The sequence below is a fragment of the Mesoplodon densirostris genome, chromosome 10, assembly GCF_025265405.1.
Source record: "Mesoplodon densirostris isolate mMesDen1 chromosome 10, mMesDen1 primary haplotype, whole genome shotgun sequence".
NCBI lineage: Eukaryota > Metazoa > Chordata > Mammalia > Artiodactyla > Ziphiidae > Mesoplodon > Mesoplodon densirostris.
Window position 1 is genome coordinate 84,038,076 of NC_082670.1, and position 20,061 is coordinate 84,058,136.

The window sequence follows — 20,061 nt, forward strand, 5'->3', positions numbered from 1 at the left end:
TTTCTCATGGGTGAAGAGAATGTAGTAAAATGCATTCGCTGCAGCAGAAGAGAATTGGTAGGGAGATGGCCAGGAATTGCCTGTCATTCTCTTGGTGCTCACATCTTCTTCAACTTGGTAATACATTTCTTAGATGAGAATAGATCTGAATTGCTCCGTGTGATATAAGATACTTGTTTATAGTGTTTGTTTTGTGTTATTTTGTACTTTCCATGGATCTTTTTATGCAATCCTCAGAAACCTGGCTTTATCTCTGTTTTACAGATTAGGAAACTGAGGTCCAAGTAAATTAGGTAACTTGCTTATGTTACACAGTTTGTAAGTGAAAGACCCAGTATATGAACCCAGAAAAAAATCACAGGGACTGGCTCCAGAGCCCTCCCTCATTTTCCTTATCTGTAAATAGTAATACAACTCCTACCCTACACAATTGAGAATATTAATAAGAGATAATGCAAAAAGGTACCTACAGCAATGCTTGGCACCTAGTAGGTGCCCAATAATTGATAGCTGCTATTAGTAACAATTTCTCTTAATAACTATCATAATACTAAGAGGATGTTTAGTATTTTTTATTCTAAGCCCTGTCGTGTTTTCTTTATTAAACCAATCAAAAAATGGGGGGAAAAGGTATGAAACAAGAATAAGGACAGAAGTTGAAGTATTATAAATTGCCATATTGACCCCCATTGGCTTGAAGTCATATTAGTGAATCTTGAAGTATTTTCACATGTAAAAAGGGGGAAATCAAGCAGTGTCTTGAGGAAGTAGGACTGTACTTCATGTTTGCCATTCTTCCCCTTATTTTCATTCTCACTCTCTACTCTCAGGGATCAGAAGGGCTGTACTCAATAGGCAAGCTGTCTTTTGTACCTATATAGCTGGGTGGCCCTAAGCTTTTCTTTTTAATGGCAGCTCCAAATGCCATAAAATTCAAATTTTTGTTTCCCTTAAATGTAGAATTAGAAAATTCAAAACAATTCATAAATTGTGTACTTTAATTTCGGAAACCCAAAAAGTTAGGTGTTTTTATGTATTTCTGTAATTCTACAGATTTTTCAGTGATTTGGATGAAAAATTGAAGGTCTGCATTGGTGACATCCAAGATTGAGGGCCCTGGTTAAGAGTTAGGAACCTTATTACTAAGGGAATTATGTTTTACCTATGCATTTTTTTTCTCATTGATGCTCTTATGTAGGAAGTTAAAGCTTTAGAAATACGGTTTTTAATCCTACCAATCATTTGTACCATTTTTGTTTATTCTGTTTTTTCTGCTTCTTAGATAAGGACAGGAAGCATCCCTAGTTTTGGGGAACTTTTGTTTGCATGCAATCCAGGAAAAAATGTACGCACTTATTTCTAAACATTTAAAAAATAAATTCATATATATGTGTGTATATATATTTTATTTTTAATTTCTTTCACTAAAGCCTTTAAATTTTGAACCCAAAACAAGCACTTGCTACAGGAGCCCTGCATTGAGTTTAGGTTGCCATAACATTTCCTTATTTTTACTCTTCTCTTTAAACATTTTTGTGTTTCTGAGAGTTGGACTGTTTCTTTAGCAGAGAAGTTGGCCACCTCTATGACGCCAGATTTCTAGGTAAAAAACCTGAATAATCCCGCTTTTTCCCCACCTGACACACGTGCCTCAGGAGTGCTGATATTACTGCTATGTGAAACATGATGATTAAAATCATTGTTTCATGTCTCAGGCTGCAGATTTTCACATGTTTGAAGGAAGAGTAACGATAAGAACACTTAATCGAAAGTGCTTGATGTGGTCTGCTACTGTTTCAAATATTTCAGGTGCTTTAGTTCATTAAGTAGCCCTTTATTTTATCATCTTTACCCATCACTTGAGCAAAAGCTTTGCGTGCAGTCTGTGTGTTGGTGAGGGGTGCTAAGTTTTGTGGGCCAATGCTTAATTTAGTGAACAATATCTAACAAAAAACAGTATTTTCGAGGAATGCTGTACCTAAACCTAAACCTTAGGTTCCCTCCCTGCCCAGGCAAAGACAATCATAAAGAGGGAGACCAACGGCTTGAATTAAAACTAAACTAGATTGGGGGTGGTGGTGCGGGACGAATGAATCACTTCCAGGAGCATTGGAAAGGGAAATAAAGAAATTTGGGGTAGTGTCTCCAAAACAGGTAAATGGATTCGCCTCGGTCTCTCTCTCCTCCACTCCATTTTACACTGATTTCATGGTCTCCTCTTTGCTGGACGAGCTCAAATACCCCGGGAGCACGCTGTGACCTCCCGTGGTGGGCTTAGGGCCGACACCTGGGGCTTGCACCTGGGCCGCATTTCCTCGCCTGCCAGTGGTTTCCTCCACGCCAGGCTTCCGCTCGGCGGCGGTTTCCCATTCATGCTTTTGACAGCCGCGCGGCCGCCCGCGAGCGGAGATCCAAGTGCTCCCTGAACCGGCCCCTGCGCCCCAGGTCGGACCCCGGGCGGGAAGGCCCTACGGCGACGCCGCCCGCTGGTGCTCCGGGGCCAGCCGGCCGGCTTCTCCTTAGGTGGCTGCGTTTCCGACTTCGCCCTGGCTCCACTCCGGGGGCTTGACGCGCAAACTTCGCCGGAGCGAGCTGAGAGGGTGGGACCGGCGAGGGGGAGGAGGCGGCGGGAGGCGCCTCCGCTTAAGGGAGCCGGCCGGGCGCCGCCGCTCGGACGGACGCGCGGACGGAAGGGAGGAGCGGGGCCGCCGGGCCCGGCCCGGGGATGCGAGCGGCCTCAGGGTGGGCAGCCCGAGGGCCGGGGGTGCGTCTTGGGCCTCCGCGGCGGGGCGCGGGGCTGGGGCGGAGGCAGCTCGGGGCGCCGGCCTCCGCGCCGGCTCTCCGCGGCGGAGGCAGGCTGGGGACCCTGCGCCTCGGTGGCGGGTCGCCGGCGCTTGTCCCTTCCCCCGAGGGGCGCCGGAGTCGAAAGCGAAAGCGAGCCCGCGCAGCGGACTTTGCGCTTGGGGCGGGGGGTGGCCCGGGAGGAGACGAACTGGGGGGGCTGGGCGGCTGGGGGCGCTGTCAGCGCGCCCCACCCGGCCCGCGGGCCGCGCACGCCGCCGGAACTCCCCGGCGCCTCCTTAAAAGCGGCCCCCGCGCGACTCTTTCCCCCCTTTTTTTTGTTACATTGTAGGAGCGGAAAGAATGTCGGAGCGGGCCGCGGATGACGTCAGGGGGGAGCCGCGCCGAGCGGCGGCGGCGGCGGGCGGAGCAGCGGCCGCGGCTGCCCGGCAGCAGCAGCAGCAGCAACAGCAGGCTCCGCAGCCCCAGCGGCAGCCGCCGCCGCCGCCGCCGCGGCGCCTACGGCCGGAGGACGGCGGCCCCGGGGCCGCCTCCACCTCGGCCGCCACCGCAATGGCGACCGTCGGGGAGCGCCGGCCCCTGCCCAGTCCCGAAGCGATGCTGGGACAGTCGTGGAATCTGTGGGTCGAAGCTTCCAAACTTCCTGGGAAAGACGGTGAGTGTCCACGCCTTCCTCTTCCCCACCCCCGCTCCGCTCCCCCACACCCTCTCCCCCGTCGTCTGACCCTTCTCCCCTCCCCCGTCCCGTGACCCGCCCCCTCGGGGGGTTAGAGATGCTATCGCTCGGTTGGGGAACGCGGAGGTGCCCGCACCTACTCCGTGCGTGCGTGAGCGTGCGTCACACTCCCGGCCACTGACCTGCCTCTCCCCTCCTCCTGTGTGTGTGTATCTCCTAGGGACGGAATTGGACGAAAGTTTCAAGGAGTTTGGGAAAAACCGCGAAGTCATGGGGCTCTGTCGCGAAGGTGAGTCCAGCCCCCTGAAGGAGTTTGTGCAAGGCTAGGGGAAGTATCCCGGCCGGCTAACCAGGGCGGGAGCTCGAGCCCACCTGACCCGCTCCGCCCCCGCACGCGAGGATGCTGTCTGAGGAAGAAGGGGGAGGACTGCGCGTTTGGAAAATCCCGTTTCCGGGGGCTTCCTGTAACAGGGAGCGTCAGGAACCCTTCAGTGGAGGCCTGGCTGGGTGCAGTTTGAGCGGCGCTCGGTGATGAGCGCTGGGGAGCAGCAGTGATTTTAACCCAGATCCCTTCAGGTCTGACCCCCTTATGGAGAAACAAGAGGAGTGGAGGAATTCTTAGCTTCCGAAAGCTTTTTCACGAATGTTTTAGGGGGCTCTGAAAAGGAAACCTGCCACCTGAAATTTATTGCCGACAATCAAAATGAATTTTGAACTTTAAAAAAGGTGACACTTTACCTGTGCAGCCTATTTCTCGGGGATTTAAGTTACAGAGTTTCATCAAAAGGATCATCACAACTGAGGAGCTCTTGGTCGGATTTCTTTTTTCTTTTTTTTGAGCTGCCAAAATCAGCGAGGCGGTGGGGGTGAAGAATTTTATGTGGTGAAACAAGCCTTCAGTGCTCTTAGCTAGTGAAATCAGAGTCTTATTATTGGTCAGTTTTTTAATAAAACTGGTAGAAGGGTACTCTAGGGAAATAACTAGTTAAAAGTGTGCCTCCAAATGAAAGGTCAGGTATCTAGGAACTGTCAGACCTTTACTTCAGATTTTCTTTGTCTGTGAATAGTCACCTTTGCTGTCTAATGCCTCTGCTAGGCCCTGGCACACTGTGGTCAGAAAGGACTTCTGAAGCCCAGTCACTTTTAGGTTCAGTTCAAGCGCTTCCTTCAGTAGCAATATGGACAAGGCCTTGAGTGAGCTTTGGTATCCAAAATACTGAGTTTATATTCCCAGTGCAGTTTTAATTCTCAGTGTGACCATGTATTTTGGTATAGTTATTGTCAGGGGCCCAAGTGGAATATTTTAAAGTCCGGAGTCGGCCCATTGTTGTTCTGTCTCCACAGGTACTTCTTGTTTTTAGTGCCTGTGTTGCCTGCACGTTCACTGTTTTGGTTTTTGTGAACTGGCCGTTTGTTGGCCTCTTGGCACTAGGAGGAAGAGTAATACCAGTGGCAGCTCTCTGAGAGCTTCCAATTGGAACAGATTAGAGAGCAAATTAGTTGATTTCTGAGAATGAGAATTGCTGTTTGAGACCGAAGGAAAGAGGGAAAGCACAAGACTTGCTGGCAGTGTTGCAATAGGAAAAATCAGTTGTTAGTCCGGTTTTAGTGTTGAATTGGCAGCCCGCCTGGGCTTAAAAAAATTAAAATCACTAGGTGGTAACTCACAGGAAGCAGTTGGAGTAGAGCTTTAGAGGACCTGACCCGCTCCTGTTCTTAGTTTCTTTCTCTGGGTGTGGATGCATTTCCCATAAAGGGTTTCTAAATCTGTGTGAATACAGGGTGCTAATTATTGGTAATTCCCCTATAGAGGGTGAGTAAGTGTATTAGTGTTTCACTGGGCAACTTGGTCTGGATTGAGACCCAACCAAATTTAGTTGCCTGGACCCACTTTTTGCTGTATTTATTATTTTCAGCTGGGACATAGTCATGAGTGGATTTTACCAAGAAGATCTAGGACCTCTTAATTACTTTATTTAGGCACAAAGCGTTCATAGATTATTTGGTTGTGTGTGTTTCTGACCTATCAAATTATCTGTGACTGTTAGAGGTGCCATTTTTTTTGTAAGCTGCTCTAATCATTCAGAGGATGCTGAAGCAGCCAGGATGGCTGAACTCTGCCTGCCTGTTTTGAGGAGAGATTGAAGTTTTTCAACTCAGTCAATTCTTGATTCATTTGTGACTTTGTGGATTTTCTGGGACAGTTTAAAAATCCAAGCATAAGGATGTTCAGCACCTAACACAGTGGGCCTTTGTTTTTCTAACAAATAGTTCATGTCAGGCTGTTTAAGAAATGAAGATACATTTTTAAACTATCAAATTATTAGACAGTTATCCTTTGTCTTTGGTTGAGATTATCTCCTACCAAGAAAACGTGTTTTGGAATTCAATTTATACTAATTCCTCTTGTCAACAAAGTTAAATTGGAAAGAAATATGTAGATAAATTGATAACATGAATGAAGCACTCAGTCAGAAACTCCTCATCTTGGAGGATATTTAGGAATATTGGCCAGACGTTTTGAATTCTCCAGTTCACAATTGTGCATCTAAGAGTTGGAAGCCTGGGTATAAGATTAAGTTGCTTAATGTTGCATTTCACCTTTCAGAATTTAGCTTTCCCCTTTGTAAAAGGAGATGATAACACCTACTTCCCATGGTTGTTATAAGGGTTGACATTAAATTAGATTATGGAAAATGACTTTACACATACTAATTCCTTTCAACCCTTTTAAATGCTGGTAATCTTAGACCTGATCTCCTAATTTGCTATTTGTCAAGGTCAGAGGTTTTTAACCTGGGGCTTGAATGGGCTTCAGGGGGTCATAGTTCCCCTGAAATTGTATGCAAAATAGTATGTATGTCCACTTTCAGGACAAGTGTTCCCAGCTTCTCTTGGATTCTCAAGGATTCTTCACATATCTCTACCCCCAAAATTCAAAACTGCTAAGCTAGGATCTCTGCCCTTTTTTTCTTTGTTTTTCTTTTTGCTCCTATAGCTTATTTTGACCAGTTTCCTCATGTGAGACTGCCCAAGGGCTAATGCTGTGGGAGAGGTCGGAACTATAGATTTAGATGGAAGTGAGATTATTTGTGGTTTAGCTAATCCCCCTGTTTTCCTAGTAGCTCAGGTAGGTAAATGTTAGGATAAAATTTCAGTTATCTTCCAGAGGTCAGCCTATTTTTTATCTGCATCCTCACATTTTTATTGCCTTGATTGTTTTATTCTGTAATTTGTAATATTATTTGATGGCACATTTGGTTTTAGTGGGAAAAGATTGATAATACATTTTTAACTTTTTCAAAGACTAAACTCAGAAGAAAATTACCTTTATTTAAAGGTGATTTTTGAAATTGTAGGTTTAACAAAGTAATGTTTAGACAAAATTAATCGGTATGAGTAACTGACTAAGGTTTCCATATTAGTACCTGAAAATGTAGGGAGCCTTAAAAAATAAAAACATTAAATGCCTTAACTTCACAGCAAGTTGAAACAAAATGTAAAGTGTTATTGTGGGAGTCAGCAGTGGAAATACGACGTTTTCTTTGGGAAGTCATTCCTAACTTCTCTTGCGCCCATTTCTTATACAACATCAAAGTACCCAGTACTTTTCCTTACTCCAAACTCTGTATCACCATTTGAAAGTGTGTGTTATGTGACGGCTCTTTTATTAGAGTGCAAGCTCCCAGAGGACAGGCTTCTTACTGACCGAGATATATTGAGCTCCTGCACATTGTTTGTGTTCAGTAAATATTTGCCCCCAAAATGAATGAACTGGGCTACTAGGAAGACTGAAGAGTTCAAATGACCAGTTTTCCATTGTGTTGTGACTCAAAAAAAAGGTACCTGTTCTGTGGTGAGATGCACTTTCTGGCCCCAGGGGAGGCCAGGGACTGTCTTTCAGCATTTCCTGTGTCTCTGTCCTGAGTTTAGCACTCCATTTACACTTTCCAGAAAGAGTGCAGACAGGACACCACCTCTCTTATCTCTGATACTTAGGCAAGGGAGTAGGATGGCAACCTAGAGGATATCCACACTTGGTGACAGTTGACCTCCCTGTCAAAATAACAGGGACATAGTTGAGCCTAGGGCAAGATGGAAGAGAGGTTGGTTGGCATCTACAGGCAGCTAGGTTAAAAAAAAAAAGACAGACTAGGAAGATGGGTAGCCTCAGTCAACACGGACTGAGTCAACATAACAATACCACCTTTTTCTTTCCTAGGGAAAAAAAAATTGTTCATAGTGAGTTAACTGAAAACAAATTAGGTATTGGTGCCAAAGACGATTAAAGTAACTACGTTATAGACATAAAACTTTCTCTCTGAAGTAAAGAGCACTTCTGTTTTTCTCTAGGGTTTCTCTTATGTTTTTCCCCCCAACTTTTCCTTTGGACAATTTGAAATGTACAAAAATAGAGACAGTATTTTAATGAGCCTCCTTATATCTTTCCTACAGCTTAAACAGCTAATGAGTCCCTGCTCCATCTTGTTTCATCTCTACTGATCTCCCCACATGTCCCAGACATCATAGTTCTTTTGCTTTTCTTTTTTTTTTTTTTTTTTTTTTTTGCGGTATGCGGGCCTCTCACTGTTGTGGCCTCTCCCGTTGCGGAGCACAGGCTCCGGATGCGCAGGCGCAGCGGTCATGGCTCGCGGGCCCAGCCGCTCCGCGGCATATGGGATCCTCCCAGACCGGGGCACGAACCCGTATCCCCTGCATCGGCAGGCGGACTCTCAACCACTGCGCCACCAGGGAGGCTCTGCTTTTCTTTTTTATGCTTGCATGGACTTAAGCGTGTCTCCTGCAAGATGGAGCCTTCCTGTACTCTGTGCCTTCTTTTGAGGCCAGCCCAGCTGCCATTTGTGATCCCCTCCATGAGTGTGTAAGGGTTCTGCAGGTGGCAGGGCTTGCCGTTGGCCGACATCTCAAGCAGAGACCGAAACTAAGCCTCAGACAGGAGTCAGTGCGATCCAGGTTCAGAATCGCATTAGCATACATTTAAGGAGCATTCGGATGATTTGATTGCAGATCACCCACACCTGACACTCCCTGGATGAGTGCTAGGGCTGCAGTAGGCATTGTCCTTGCTGACAGTTCCTGTTTGTAACTTTCTACCTGTAAAGTCGGCGCTAACCCAGGAGTGAGAGCCCCAGTAGACCTAGAGAGACACTCCTAAGGAAAGATTCTTTCCCCTGAGTGTGGCTCCTTAGCTATTTTACCGCAAACTGCACTCTAGCTGAGAATGCTTTCTACATTGTTGAATGGTTGAAATAAAAACTTTTGAAAGAAGACGATTAGTTCATGACCTGTGGGAAAATATGTAAAATTCAGCTGTCAGAGTCCATGAGTAAAGTTTCATTGGAACATAGCCACAGCCCTTCATCTACTGACTGTCTGTGGCTGCTTTCTCCATGCAGTGAACCGTGGAGCTGAGTTAGGTGCGACTGAGACCATACATGCCACCAAGGCCTAAATTCACCATCCGACTCTACGGAAAAAGTTTGCCATCCCTGTTTTAATGGGTTTCTTGGTTAATGAAGGGCCATTCTTTCTGCAGAATGTGATTCTACTAGAACTTTCTGTTTTGAGGGGGAGAATCTTCAAAATAGTAAAAACCACTATTAAACCCAAAGTTAATTCAACATTGAAGAAATATGTTGAGCTAGAAGGAGATACATGTGAAGAGTATAAGGGTTTGTGTAAAAAGGTTCCTATTTTTGTCACTTTTTTCCTTCCCTGCCACTTTTCTAGGGCATATACCTGTTTCTGGGCAATGCAAATACGGAACATCAACAGAGCTGTTACTGTCCCAGCTTCCCAGAGCCTTTGACTGTGAGGATGGGGCTTGGCTTCTGTTAAGCTCCTGTATAGTATGTAAATCCTCAGGAGAAGGAATCTAGAACTTTCATGGAATTTTCTTCAAAAGGGTACCTGACACAGATTCTTGAGAATTTCTGCCCTTGAGTTGGATTAGAGAAGCTGAAGCCCTGTTGGAGGCCTTGGAACTTGACTTACAAGGCGGATTCACCAGGAAACACACCTACATTTTGATGTATGAAGAGGGCATACTGAATCCTTTGATCTCTCATCTTTGATTTTGTGCTTGCTGGGAAGTGTCACACCTGGCGCAGTCCATGCTGAATTCTTCAACCCACAAGGCTTCTCAGTAGAGGAAACCATGCACGTTTCCTGTAGTAGCAAGGGGCTTCCAAGCTGAATGTACTCCATTTACAGTTTTGATTGGTTCTTGGGAACTCTGATCTCAGGAGGGAAGCATGGGGAATTTATGCCTCGTTATTGAGTATGACCTACATGTTATGCGGTCTGCTTTTTCCCTTATAACAACATCCTGCTTCCTCCTGTCCACATCTCACGATATTCCTACATGTATGTGGACAGCTCAAGTTCAGTGAGAACCTTTACTCTGTGTCAGCCTAGGTTCTACCTTATGTATTCTTCACAGCTGTCGTATGATCTAGGTATTACCATTATCCCCATTTTACAGATGAGGAAACAGAGGCCCAGAGAAGTGAGATTACCTCACCAAGAACACAAAGCATGTAAGAGACCCTGGAACCCATATCTGCCTAACTCCACAGCTCACATGCTTAACCCTCTCCTGTGCTGAGCTCATTCCAGAATGTGCACCTGCTTTTCATGAGCCAGAACAGGTTGCTGTGACCTTTGTTTTCCTTATCTTTGGTTAGAAATACTGACTTTAAAAAAAAAATTTTTTTTTTCTTTAAGTAAAGAGATGAAGAGCCCTTTCTTTGGTGTGCTTTACAGCAGTCTATATGCTGTATTTAGCAGTTCTTTCATAAAATCTTTTTTTGAGGGGGAGGGGAAGTATGCACAGTTTGCATTAGAAGTAATTGGCTTTAAAAAAAAAGATTTAAATGAAAGCTAAAGTTGCAGTGGATAGCAAACACAATCATCTGGGATTTGTACCATTAAAAAAAAATCCTTTAAAAAAAAGAAGTGAAATTCCACTGTTTAAATAGCATTTCAGCACAAGATTGCTTTTAATCACATTGATATTCAAAGTTTATGGCAGTATTTTTAATAAATGTGCTCCTCTGATTATTAAAGTATTTTTTCATTGAAGTTCTAAGAAGAAAAAGAAGCCTGTTAGTAGACTTAACAGTTGGAGTTACTGTACTTTTGAGAGGAAGGCAGAAGATTACATTTATATTCATCTTGTACAGCAGGGATTATTATAAATGAGCAGAAGAAGGAGAAGAATGATTTTTGCATTTCAGGCATTTATAACATAAAACTAGATGAAGTATTCTTGTTCCTCTTTGTGATAAAGGCCCTGCTAACATCAAATACTTTTTCTCTTGTATGTAAGCTTATGGCAAGGAGAAAGTAATAGTTCATTATCAATTAGACTCATAATCTTAAAAACAAAAAATATTCCCATCCCAGGTTAGACAGATGTTTTCCACAATCCTGAACTCCAGTGAGGCAGTTTGAAAAAAAAACAAAAACAAAGAATGCGTTTAACCAGTGGTCCCAGGCTTTTATATTTCAAACCAGAAAGTTTCTGAAATAAATTGGGGACCAAACAAAGGGTTGCTAGCATTTTATAATGTATATAATTAGACATTATAACATATAATTCTTATCATCATAAAAATGTGAGGGCCATTGTTTTAGAATAAAGGACAATCCTTTAAATTTGAAGAAAGTTTAGGTTTGGGAAGGACTCATTGCATTGTCCTTATTTTTCACATTTCCTTGTGGACTTTTTGGAGATCAGTGTGTATTTTGGTGTTTGATAATTACTGCTTTAAATCAGCTTCCCTAAGTGTCTGTCTTGTAACCCTAGTAGGTGTTAATGCAGAAAACGGGGTTCCATTTTCTAAGTTTGCAAAAGATAACTTTAAATACAGGCTATACTGAGAACTCCAGTTCTGGAGTTAAACAAACCTGGGTTCAAATCTCAGCTCTAGTAGGTGAGTAACTTGAGAAAGATTTACATAGCTTTGCTAAGCCTCAGTTGACTTAGCTGTGCAATGGGAATCGTAGTACAGTAGTACCTCATAGTGACTGGGAGGATGAAATGGTATAATACGGTTTCAGCCTTTTGTATAATGTCTGGCAGAGCAACTGTTCAATAAACGTTACTTGCTAATTTTATTATTTTTGTCAATCATGAAAATGCAGTGACACGAGCGTGCCTCTAATCAAGTGGTTTGCCAGGACTCTCGGGAGCAACAGGAAGTGAAATGCCAGTTTCCCTTTTGCAGGCAATTTGTAGGCAGGGAGAGGACACCTCAGTGTGCTCAGGACAACAGAGCATAGCAAACGTACCCAAGCTCCCAGCTTTCACGGACTGTAGTGAAAATGAGAAGGGGGAGTTGACATTGCTTGTTTCCTCCTTTAGTCAGTCTCTAGACTTGCAGAGGGAAGCCCAGTGTGGGGATTGACTTTCCCCTGCTTGTACAGAGTTGCATTTGCTCCTCTCCTGGAAGCCTGTAGTTTGTGTATCTTAGAATGTTTTACAAAGCTCTTTTTCTGGGCAAGAAAGGTAAATTACAGCCACCAGAATAAAGTCATCCTCACTAAGTTGGGAAATGGGTCAGAAATAACTGAGGCTACTATTTTATGATTTTATGTATGTGTGGTGGTAGTCACGGGGTTTTCTGCTTGATGAGGGAATTTTAAAAATTGCCTTTTCAATTCTAGGAAATTTCCATTTAAATTTGAAGTGGTTCTCCATTTAAATGACCTTGTTCTCTTTGGAAACTATATAGACAGATATGTTTCAATGGAAAAAAATTGTTATTGAAGTTAGTACATATTCATTGTAAAGATTCTGCTAATAATTTCACTAATTTTTTCCCTACTAATGGTAGTATGTAGCCATCATTCTCTGTAATCCCACTCTAGGCCAATTCTGAGTCTTCAGTTACAGGATTTGGACTTAGGGCAATTCATACCTGATCAGGGACACCCATGTAACTTACCTTGGGTGCTTACTGACAGGCAGGACTCATATTTGCCAGCCTGGTCATTTCACTTTCTGTCAAGGTCCAGACTCTGTCCTTCAGCAGGCCTCAGAATATTTTGTCCAGCCATGATTCCTGCCTTGAGAATCCTCTGGCTGTTTTGCCTTTGTTCATTTGCTTTTATCCCACAGACATTTCACAGGCACATTCTCTGTGCCTCTTGTGGGGTTAGAGTCCAAGGGTATAACTGCAAACAAGAAGGCACAGTCCTGTCTGGCAGTTGGTTAGCAAGTGTTGATGGAGTTACCCACTAAGTGCCAGGTTCTCTTGTGGGTGTTGGGATAGGGTGACACAAGTTAGAAAGAGCCCCTGCCCTTCCGTGAAGCGAGACACAATAAATACACAAACATTTTTGAAGGACATTGTGTGCTGTAAAGTCAATAAAGTAGGCTAATGAGTTGGCGGTGGAGGAGGGGGGGTTCAAGCTAACATGATCAAGGACGGCTTATCTGAGCTTTAACATTTGAACTGAGATGGGAATGGTGAGAAGGAAGTGGCCACTGGATCATGTGGAAGAAGGGGAAAGAGTGTTCCAGGCAGAAGGGAAAAGCAAGTATGCGGCCTCTGAGGTGGGCATGGAGCAGGGTAGAGGGAGATGAGGCTAACAAAGGTCAGATAACAGAGGCCAAGGTCAGGAATTTGGGTTTATCTGAAGTGTAATGAGAGCCTACTGGCGGGTAGTAGCTTCAGCAGGGAGTGGCCTGGTCTAATTTGTGATGTGTAAGACCACTGGCTATTGGATGGTGAATGGACTGGGGCGAGGGTATAGGGACCAGTCAACTAGGTGAGAGGTGATAGTGGCTAGATCCTGGTGATGGCGCTGGCAAGGCAGAAAGGCTGTCCTCTTAAGGATGTATTTTGGAGGTGGAGTTGTTTTTTTTTTTTTTATTGGAGTGTAGTTGCTTTACATTGCTGTGTCAGTTTCTGCTGTACAGCAAAGTGAATCAGCCATACGTATATTTGTCCCCTCTTTTTTGGATCTCCTTCCTGTTTAGGTCACCACAGAGCACTAAGTGGAGTTCTCTGTGTTCTACAGAAGGTTCTCATTAGTTATCTATTTTATACATAGTAGTGTATATATGTCAATCCCAGTCTCCCAATTCATCCCACCCTCTCCCTTTTCCCCTTGGTATCCATACATTTGTTCTCTATGTCTGTCTTTCTGTTTCTGCTTTGCAAATAAGATCATCTGTACCATTTTTCTGGATTCCACACATATGCGTTAATATACGATACTTGTTTTTCTCTTTCTGACTTACTTCACTCCATATGACAGACTCTGGGTCCATCCACCTCTCTGCAAATGACCTAGTTTTGTTCCTTTTTTTTTTTTCTTCGTTCCTTTTTATGGCTAATATTCCATAGTATATATGTACCGCATTTTCTTTATCCATTCATCTGTTGATGGACATTTAGGTTGCTTCCATGTCTTGGCTATTGTAAATAGTGCTGCAGTGAACATTGGGGTGCATGTATCTCTTGGAATTATGGTTTTCTCCGGGTATATGCGTAGGAGTGGGATTGCTGGGTCATATGGTAGTTCTATTTTTAGTTTTTTAAGGAACCTCCATTCTGTTCTCTACAGTGGCTGTATCAATTTACATTCCCACCAGCAGTGTAAGAGGGTTCCCTTTTCTCTACACCCTGGAGTTGATGATTTAGTGAAGAATTGAATGTGGATGAGGGAGAGAAGTATGGATTGGAATCTAAGGCTTGAGCAGCTGAGTGGTACCATCTAATGAGCTGAGGAATGGTGGAAAATCAGGAGACTCAGGGTCAGGAGCTGTGTTTTTGGCCACACTGTGCATCCTCATGCAGCAGTTGAATATAGAGCCCGGAGCTGGTGGAGCAGCCTGGGTTGGAGCCACTGGGTGAATCTGTGTCATCACTGTACAGAGGGCATGGAAAGCTGGGAGACAGGTGAGTTCCTCTCAGGTGTGAGTGTCAGTAAAGAAAAGAAGGGAGGGCTTCCCTGGTGGCACAGTGGTTGAGAGTCCGCCTGCCGATGCAGGGGACACGGGTTCGTGCCCCGGTCCGGGGGGATCCCGCATGCCGCGGAGCGGCTAGGCCCGCGAGCCTGCACGTCCGGAGCCTGTGCTCTGCGGCGGGATGGGCCACGGCAGTGAGAGGCCAACATACCGCAAAAAAAAAAAAAAAAAAAGAAAAGAAGGGAGCCAGTGGCTGAGCCCTCATTAAGGGGGTGCGTGGGTGAGGGGGAATCAGCAGGAGGGGTGAGGAGTCACCAGTGAGGGGGGAGGGAAACCAGGTGAGTGTGATGGTGTAGGATTCCAGAGAAGAAACACAGTAAGTGAGGAGTGATGGCCTGTGTCCCGTGCTGCTATGAAATAGAGTAAAGCCAAGCCAGGGAATTGATCTCTGGCTGTGGCAGTGTGGAGGTCGTTAGTGACCTTAATCAGGAGAGTCAGGGAGGCAGATGCCTGATTGGAGGGGAGCTATATGACCAGAGCTGGAGAAGTGGAGAGGGCAAGTGGGGGCAGGTCTTCAGGGGGTTTTGCTTTAAAGAGAATGGAGAAATGAGTTAAAAGCAGGATGGGGGCATAGAAAAAGGCAATAAAGGGAAGGTGTGTTTTGTTTCATTTCATGTTATTTATTTTGGATAGTATTAGGGCACATTTGTCTGCCACTGGAAATGATCCAGGAGTGAAAGGTAATTGATCACATATGAGAAAATGGATAATCACGAGGATAATACCTTGTGATGGGAAAAGGCCATGGGATCACAGCCCAGGTGGATGGGTCAGTTCTGGGCTGAATCAGAGACTTTATTCTGTTGTAATGAGAGGAGGAGCATGTGGATCAGTTGCAGGTAGGGATGTGGAATTGTGGGAAGATAAGGTAGGGAGTTCTTTCCTGTCATTTCTGTGAAGTAAAAGAGAACGTAGGAGGTTATCAGTTGAGTGTGGGTAGGAAGAAGAATTTTGTATGGCTTTTTCTTAAAGTATCTAGACAGGGCTGATGGGGAGGTGTTACCCAAGTAAATGGGCAGTTATGTAGCCTTTAGAAGCCTCCCATGGTGCTTAGAAGAAAATCGAAACTTACTGGCAAGACCTGTGAGGCCTTGGATGGGTGGGAGTGTGAGCCCAAAAAATCAGGGATCTCAACAACTTGAGGGAGAGTAAAGTCAGAGCTCGGAGTGGGGAAGCAGTGGTCAGGCAAGGAAGGCTTCCTGGAGGCGGTGAAGGGGAGAGTTGGAGCTTTTGTTAAGCCACGAAGGAGGAGTTAGCTGGTGTGGTATGGGAGCAGCCTCTGCGGTGGGGGCATATCTAGGGCGTGGGGGAGCCTGGAACTTGGCTGCAGTCCTGGAAGGTGAGGGCTGGAGGGCAGGAGGTGGAGCTCTCCATGCACCAGGAGGGAAGTCATCCTGAAAAGAGGTCTGTACTTTGTCCAGAGGGTGGGCTCTGAAAGGTTGCCATGGTAGTAATATGGATGTTGAATTAGCAGTGACTGAGGTAGAAGCTGAAGGCCAGTGGGGCCTGTAGCCTACCTCCTTATGTGAAATCCTCAGGGGTATAGGTAATCATAAGCTGAGGAAGTGAGGTTTCAAAATATAGCTTTAAAATCTAAAGGGGATAGTTTCTCCCTCATAACACACTTCATTGGTGTCTGTTTCTTTGTGTTCAGTCATTGATTCATTGATTCAGTGCGTATTAATTGAGCACCTACTTCGAGCTAGGTATTGTTCTAATTTTCAGAAAAACAGCAAACATTCTAGAGCTGCCCTCACAGAGTTTCTATTTTTGTGGGCGAGAGGCAGCAACTTTAAAAAAAGAAGTGAAATATAGGGCTTCTCTGGTGGCGCAGTGGTTGAGAGTCCGCCTGCCAATGCAGGGGACACGGGTTCGTGCCCCAGTCCGGGAAGATCCCACATGCCGTGGAGCGGCTGGGCCCGTGAGCCATGGCCACTGAGCCTGCGCGTCCGGAGCCTGTGCTCCGCAACGGGAGAGGCCACAACAGGGAGAGGCCCGTGTACTGAAAAAAGAAAAAAAAAAAGTGAAATATATATACGGTAGTTGCTGATGGGTGGTCTGGAGAAGGATTAAGTTGGAGGGGTACAATTTAAAATAGAGTAGAAGGAGGTCTCTGAACGAGACTTGCAGGGTGTGAAGGTGTGAGCCATGTGGATGTGGTGGACGAACCTTGGGCAGAAGGAACAGAGGATCCAAAGGCTGTGGCAGGAGAAGGTCCTGGAGGGTTCCAAGAACAACAGGGGGTCAGGGGGTCTGGTGGAGCTTGAGTAAGGGGAGTGTAGCAGCAGAAGTTAGCTGCTGAGGGCTTGGGAGGGAGTTGGGGAGGCAGATCACTTAAGGGCCTCGTAGCCCATTGAAAATCCAAATCCCTTCACTGCGACCCACAGACCCTGCTTGGTCTGGCCTCTGCCAGGCCAGCCAGCATCCCCTTCTGTTTTCCCCTGGGCCTCAGGCATGCGGGCTCCTTCCAGTTGTTCTTGCAGGCTGGGCTCTTCCCCTCTTCTGAACCCTTGCATGGGCTCTTCCCTCTCTCTCTGCCCCCCACCCCTTCCTTCAAGTCAGGCGTCACCTTCTTTTTTTTTTTTTTTTTTTTAATATTTATTTATTTAGCTGCACCGGGTCTTAGTTTAGGCACGCAGGATCTTCATTGCGGCATGCGGGATCTAGTTCCCTGACCAGGGATCAGACCTGGGCTCCCTTCATTGGGAATGGAGAGTCTTACCCACTGGACCACCAGGGAAGTCCCGGGGGCGTCACCTTCTTGAAGGAGTCCTCCACATCTCTATAGGTTCATAGCCCTTTTCAAAAACGATGTTAGTATCTTGTGTTGGTATAATGCAAGCCATCACCAGTACTAAGATAGATCATTACTATTAGATTTGGGGTATAAATGCTGGGTGGAAGGAATTATCACAGCAAGTTTTTACATAAGTCTCGGCTAAATTTGCAAATTTGACCTAGAGGGGAAAACCAATATAGAATAGCCACTAATGATATTCTTTGGCCCCTGGTTGATAGTGTTGACTGCAATAACATTTCATTCCCCTGTTGATTATAAATTTGATAGGCCATTGTTCATCTTTATTCCCAGTGTTCCAGCACCCTCTTTTTGGTTGAGTAACAGTATGCTGTGAAGAGAGAAATGGTTTTGGTTTTAGAATAACTGGTTATGTACGAATAAATGACACTGTGCCCGAATCCTCCTGTTACATCACTGGGGTTTTCTTTCCCAAGATAAACTCTGTGCTTTTTTCAGTCTCTGAATAGGAAATTTATTTTCTGCCTTCCCTTTATTCCTGTTTCTAGGCCTTTTTCTGTCTCTCTGATGCACCACTGTACTCAGGACAGACTCAGAGTTTACTGTAGACTTTGTGTGCTACACTTTCTATTCCTCTTATCTCACTTAGCACCATGTCTCATGAGCTTTTCATTGTTAACTGGCAGCTGCAGTGGCTATTTCTCTAAAAGATCTTGTGTTCGGTAGATGTTTTCTTAAAAGCTGGTGGCTGTTGCTGAGAATAATCTGTGTTGTGTGAGTTTATAATCTATCCATGAATCATAACCTTGTCATTGAAGAAAGAGTTATGGCAGGATAACAAATAAAATAACTGATTTTTTTATAATCTAAAAACCAAACCATCCAGATAGATTAATAAAGTTGGTAAGCTCTAGTATTCATTAAATGCTGGGTAAAGTTGGGAAGCACTAATACGCAGCAATTTCTTGTAGAAATGTCACAAAAATTCTTGTTTTTCCTCACTAGTAATTCTGAAATAAAAAGAGCTCCTTAAAAACAAGAATTTGATAGATGGTGTTCAAGAATTAAGAAAACATGTCAAATCCTGATAGCTATGTGGTTTGCATACCGATTTTATTTGAATGGCAAAATGCATTTGAAAAGTGTTTGAGAACTTGAAAAACTCTTGAAAATTCTAATCACTAATTTTTACTATCTCACTCACCAAACCACGTCCTGGTTGATATTCAGTAGCCCAGTTGATTGATATGAACTCATTCTTTTTTTCCCCCATCTCTGTCTTGCCGGTGGTGCTTCCCCAAAAGGGAAATAGGTTACAACAACAAAACTTTGCGTCACATATTTTTTCTCTGCTCTGGTCGTGTTGCGTTACGGTGGTCTTGCCTACGTGTGCCATGGTTGGCACAAGGCAAATGGGAGTTGGCTCGAAGGCCAGGCAGCGTGCTCTTCCTGGCCACAGAGCCCCTCACAGCATCCCAGCTGCTCTGCACACAGTGGGCTTACACAGCCTGTTGTCAGTGAAGTGACTGACAAGTAGTGGAGAGATGGCCTAGTGGCTCCCTGTTCATGCACGGGAGCTGGGAATTACTGGTTCAGGAGCCTTTGGCAGGAATCTAGAGTTTTGAAATGGTTATGACTAAATTTGTCATAATTTGGGTTTCTTTTTTTTTCTACAGGAAAAATAGGTCTTAATGTATATTTTAATGGCTTTCAAATAGTGCTGATTAGTTTGAGAGGTCAGACTTCAGTGCTTGATTTTGGTAAAAATTTAGCAGCCCCTGTTCAGAGACAGCTTTTCCTCCCATTTAAAAAGATAACAAGTTTTTTATTTTTATTCTCAAATCCCCAGGAAATTTTAAGTGCTGTCAGTTTTATGAAAAGGTAATTAAGGAGCAAGTAGGGAATATGTCTTTTGAGCAGTTGGTTTGGCATCATCACTCAAGTTCTTATTTGCCTGATGAACATATCTCGTAGTAAGATCCCTCTGTATGCAGCCCTCCACATCTTTCCCTGGAAGGCCTTGGCCAGGATTATGTCTGTATGTGGGCACTGTCAAAGGAAGAGAGGAGCCAGAGTGGAAGAAGAGCCACCTGATCTTTTTCAAGCCCACAGTTTAAAATTTGGGGTGGTTCTAACACACCCCTGTTGCTTTAGGATTTTTGTACCAACTTCTAAGGCCCTAGGCAGGGGGCTGCTTCTGTGGAGACACTAAGTAAGAGCTTGCACGTTCATTTTGTTGAGTCTGGCTACTGAGTGCTGTACGAGGCGTGGAGTGTGGAGCAGTGCCCTTACAAAGAACTGCTAGGAGTTAAAGTGAAACAGGGGTCTAGAAGAGCTCGGAAATCAATGGAATGTATGGCAAAAGTTTCTACTGCTAATGTTCTTACCATGATTTACTTGTAAGCAGCCCCTGAAAAAGTGGAGGGGAAAACATGAAGCTTAATTACTCAAAATTGTAACTGAGCTCTGACAAAGGTTTGGTGAGTGGTAGCTATGGATACCCATGTGTGGAATTGGTGCTTATAGGATGTCTGGCTTTTTGACTAGGGTGTCAGGAAGGAGGAGTCCCTGAAGACCAGAGAGGGCGCTCGTGGACTTTCTCTTACTACAGAAAACAAGCCTCCTCCCTGGCCTGTGAGGCCACTGACCGACCCATCCGGTCAGGGTTCCCTCTTCCTTAAGCCTTTTTACCTTCTCTTCAGAAAAAAAGTACATCGTTGCCATCTCTCTTTTTTTTTTTTTTACTTTGTTTCCAACACTCTTGGCTGTATATCTTCGGTTTAGGTAGTCTCCTTTGTATAACCACACCTTCTTTAAATTGAC

The 20,061-nt window shown here is 44.8% G+C and overlaps 1 protein-coding gene across 2 annotated transcripts in view; it reads left to right on the forward strand.

Moving 5' to 3' along the window:
• Positions 1-20,061, forward strand: part of ATXN7 (ataxin 7) — a 127,851-nt gene that overhangs the window by 37,053 nt on the left and 70,737 nt on the right. For both annotated transcript variants that reach the window (XM_060109469.1, XM_060109470.1), the window contains exons 3-4: positions 3,134-3,457; positions 3,699-3,767. In XM_060109469.1, coding sequence (XP_059965452.1) covers positions 3,145-3,457; positions 3,699-3,767 — 382 coding nt within the window. In that variant the 5' untranslated portion in view covers positions 3,134-3,144. The remainder of the gene's footprint in view (positions 1-3,133; positions 3,458-3,698; positions 3,768-20,061) is intronic.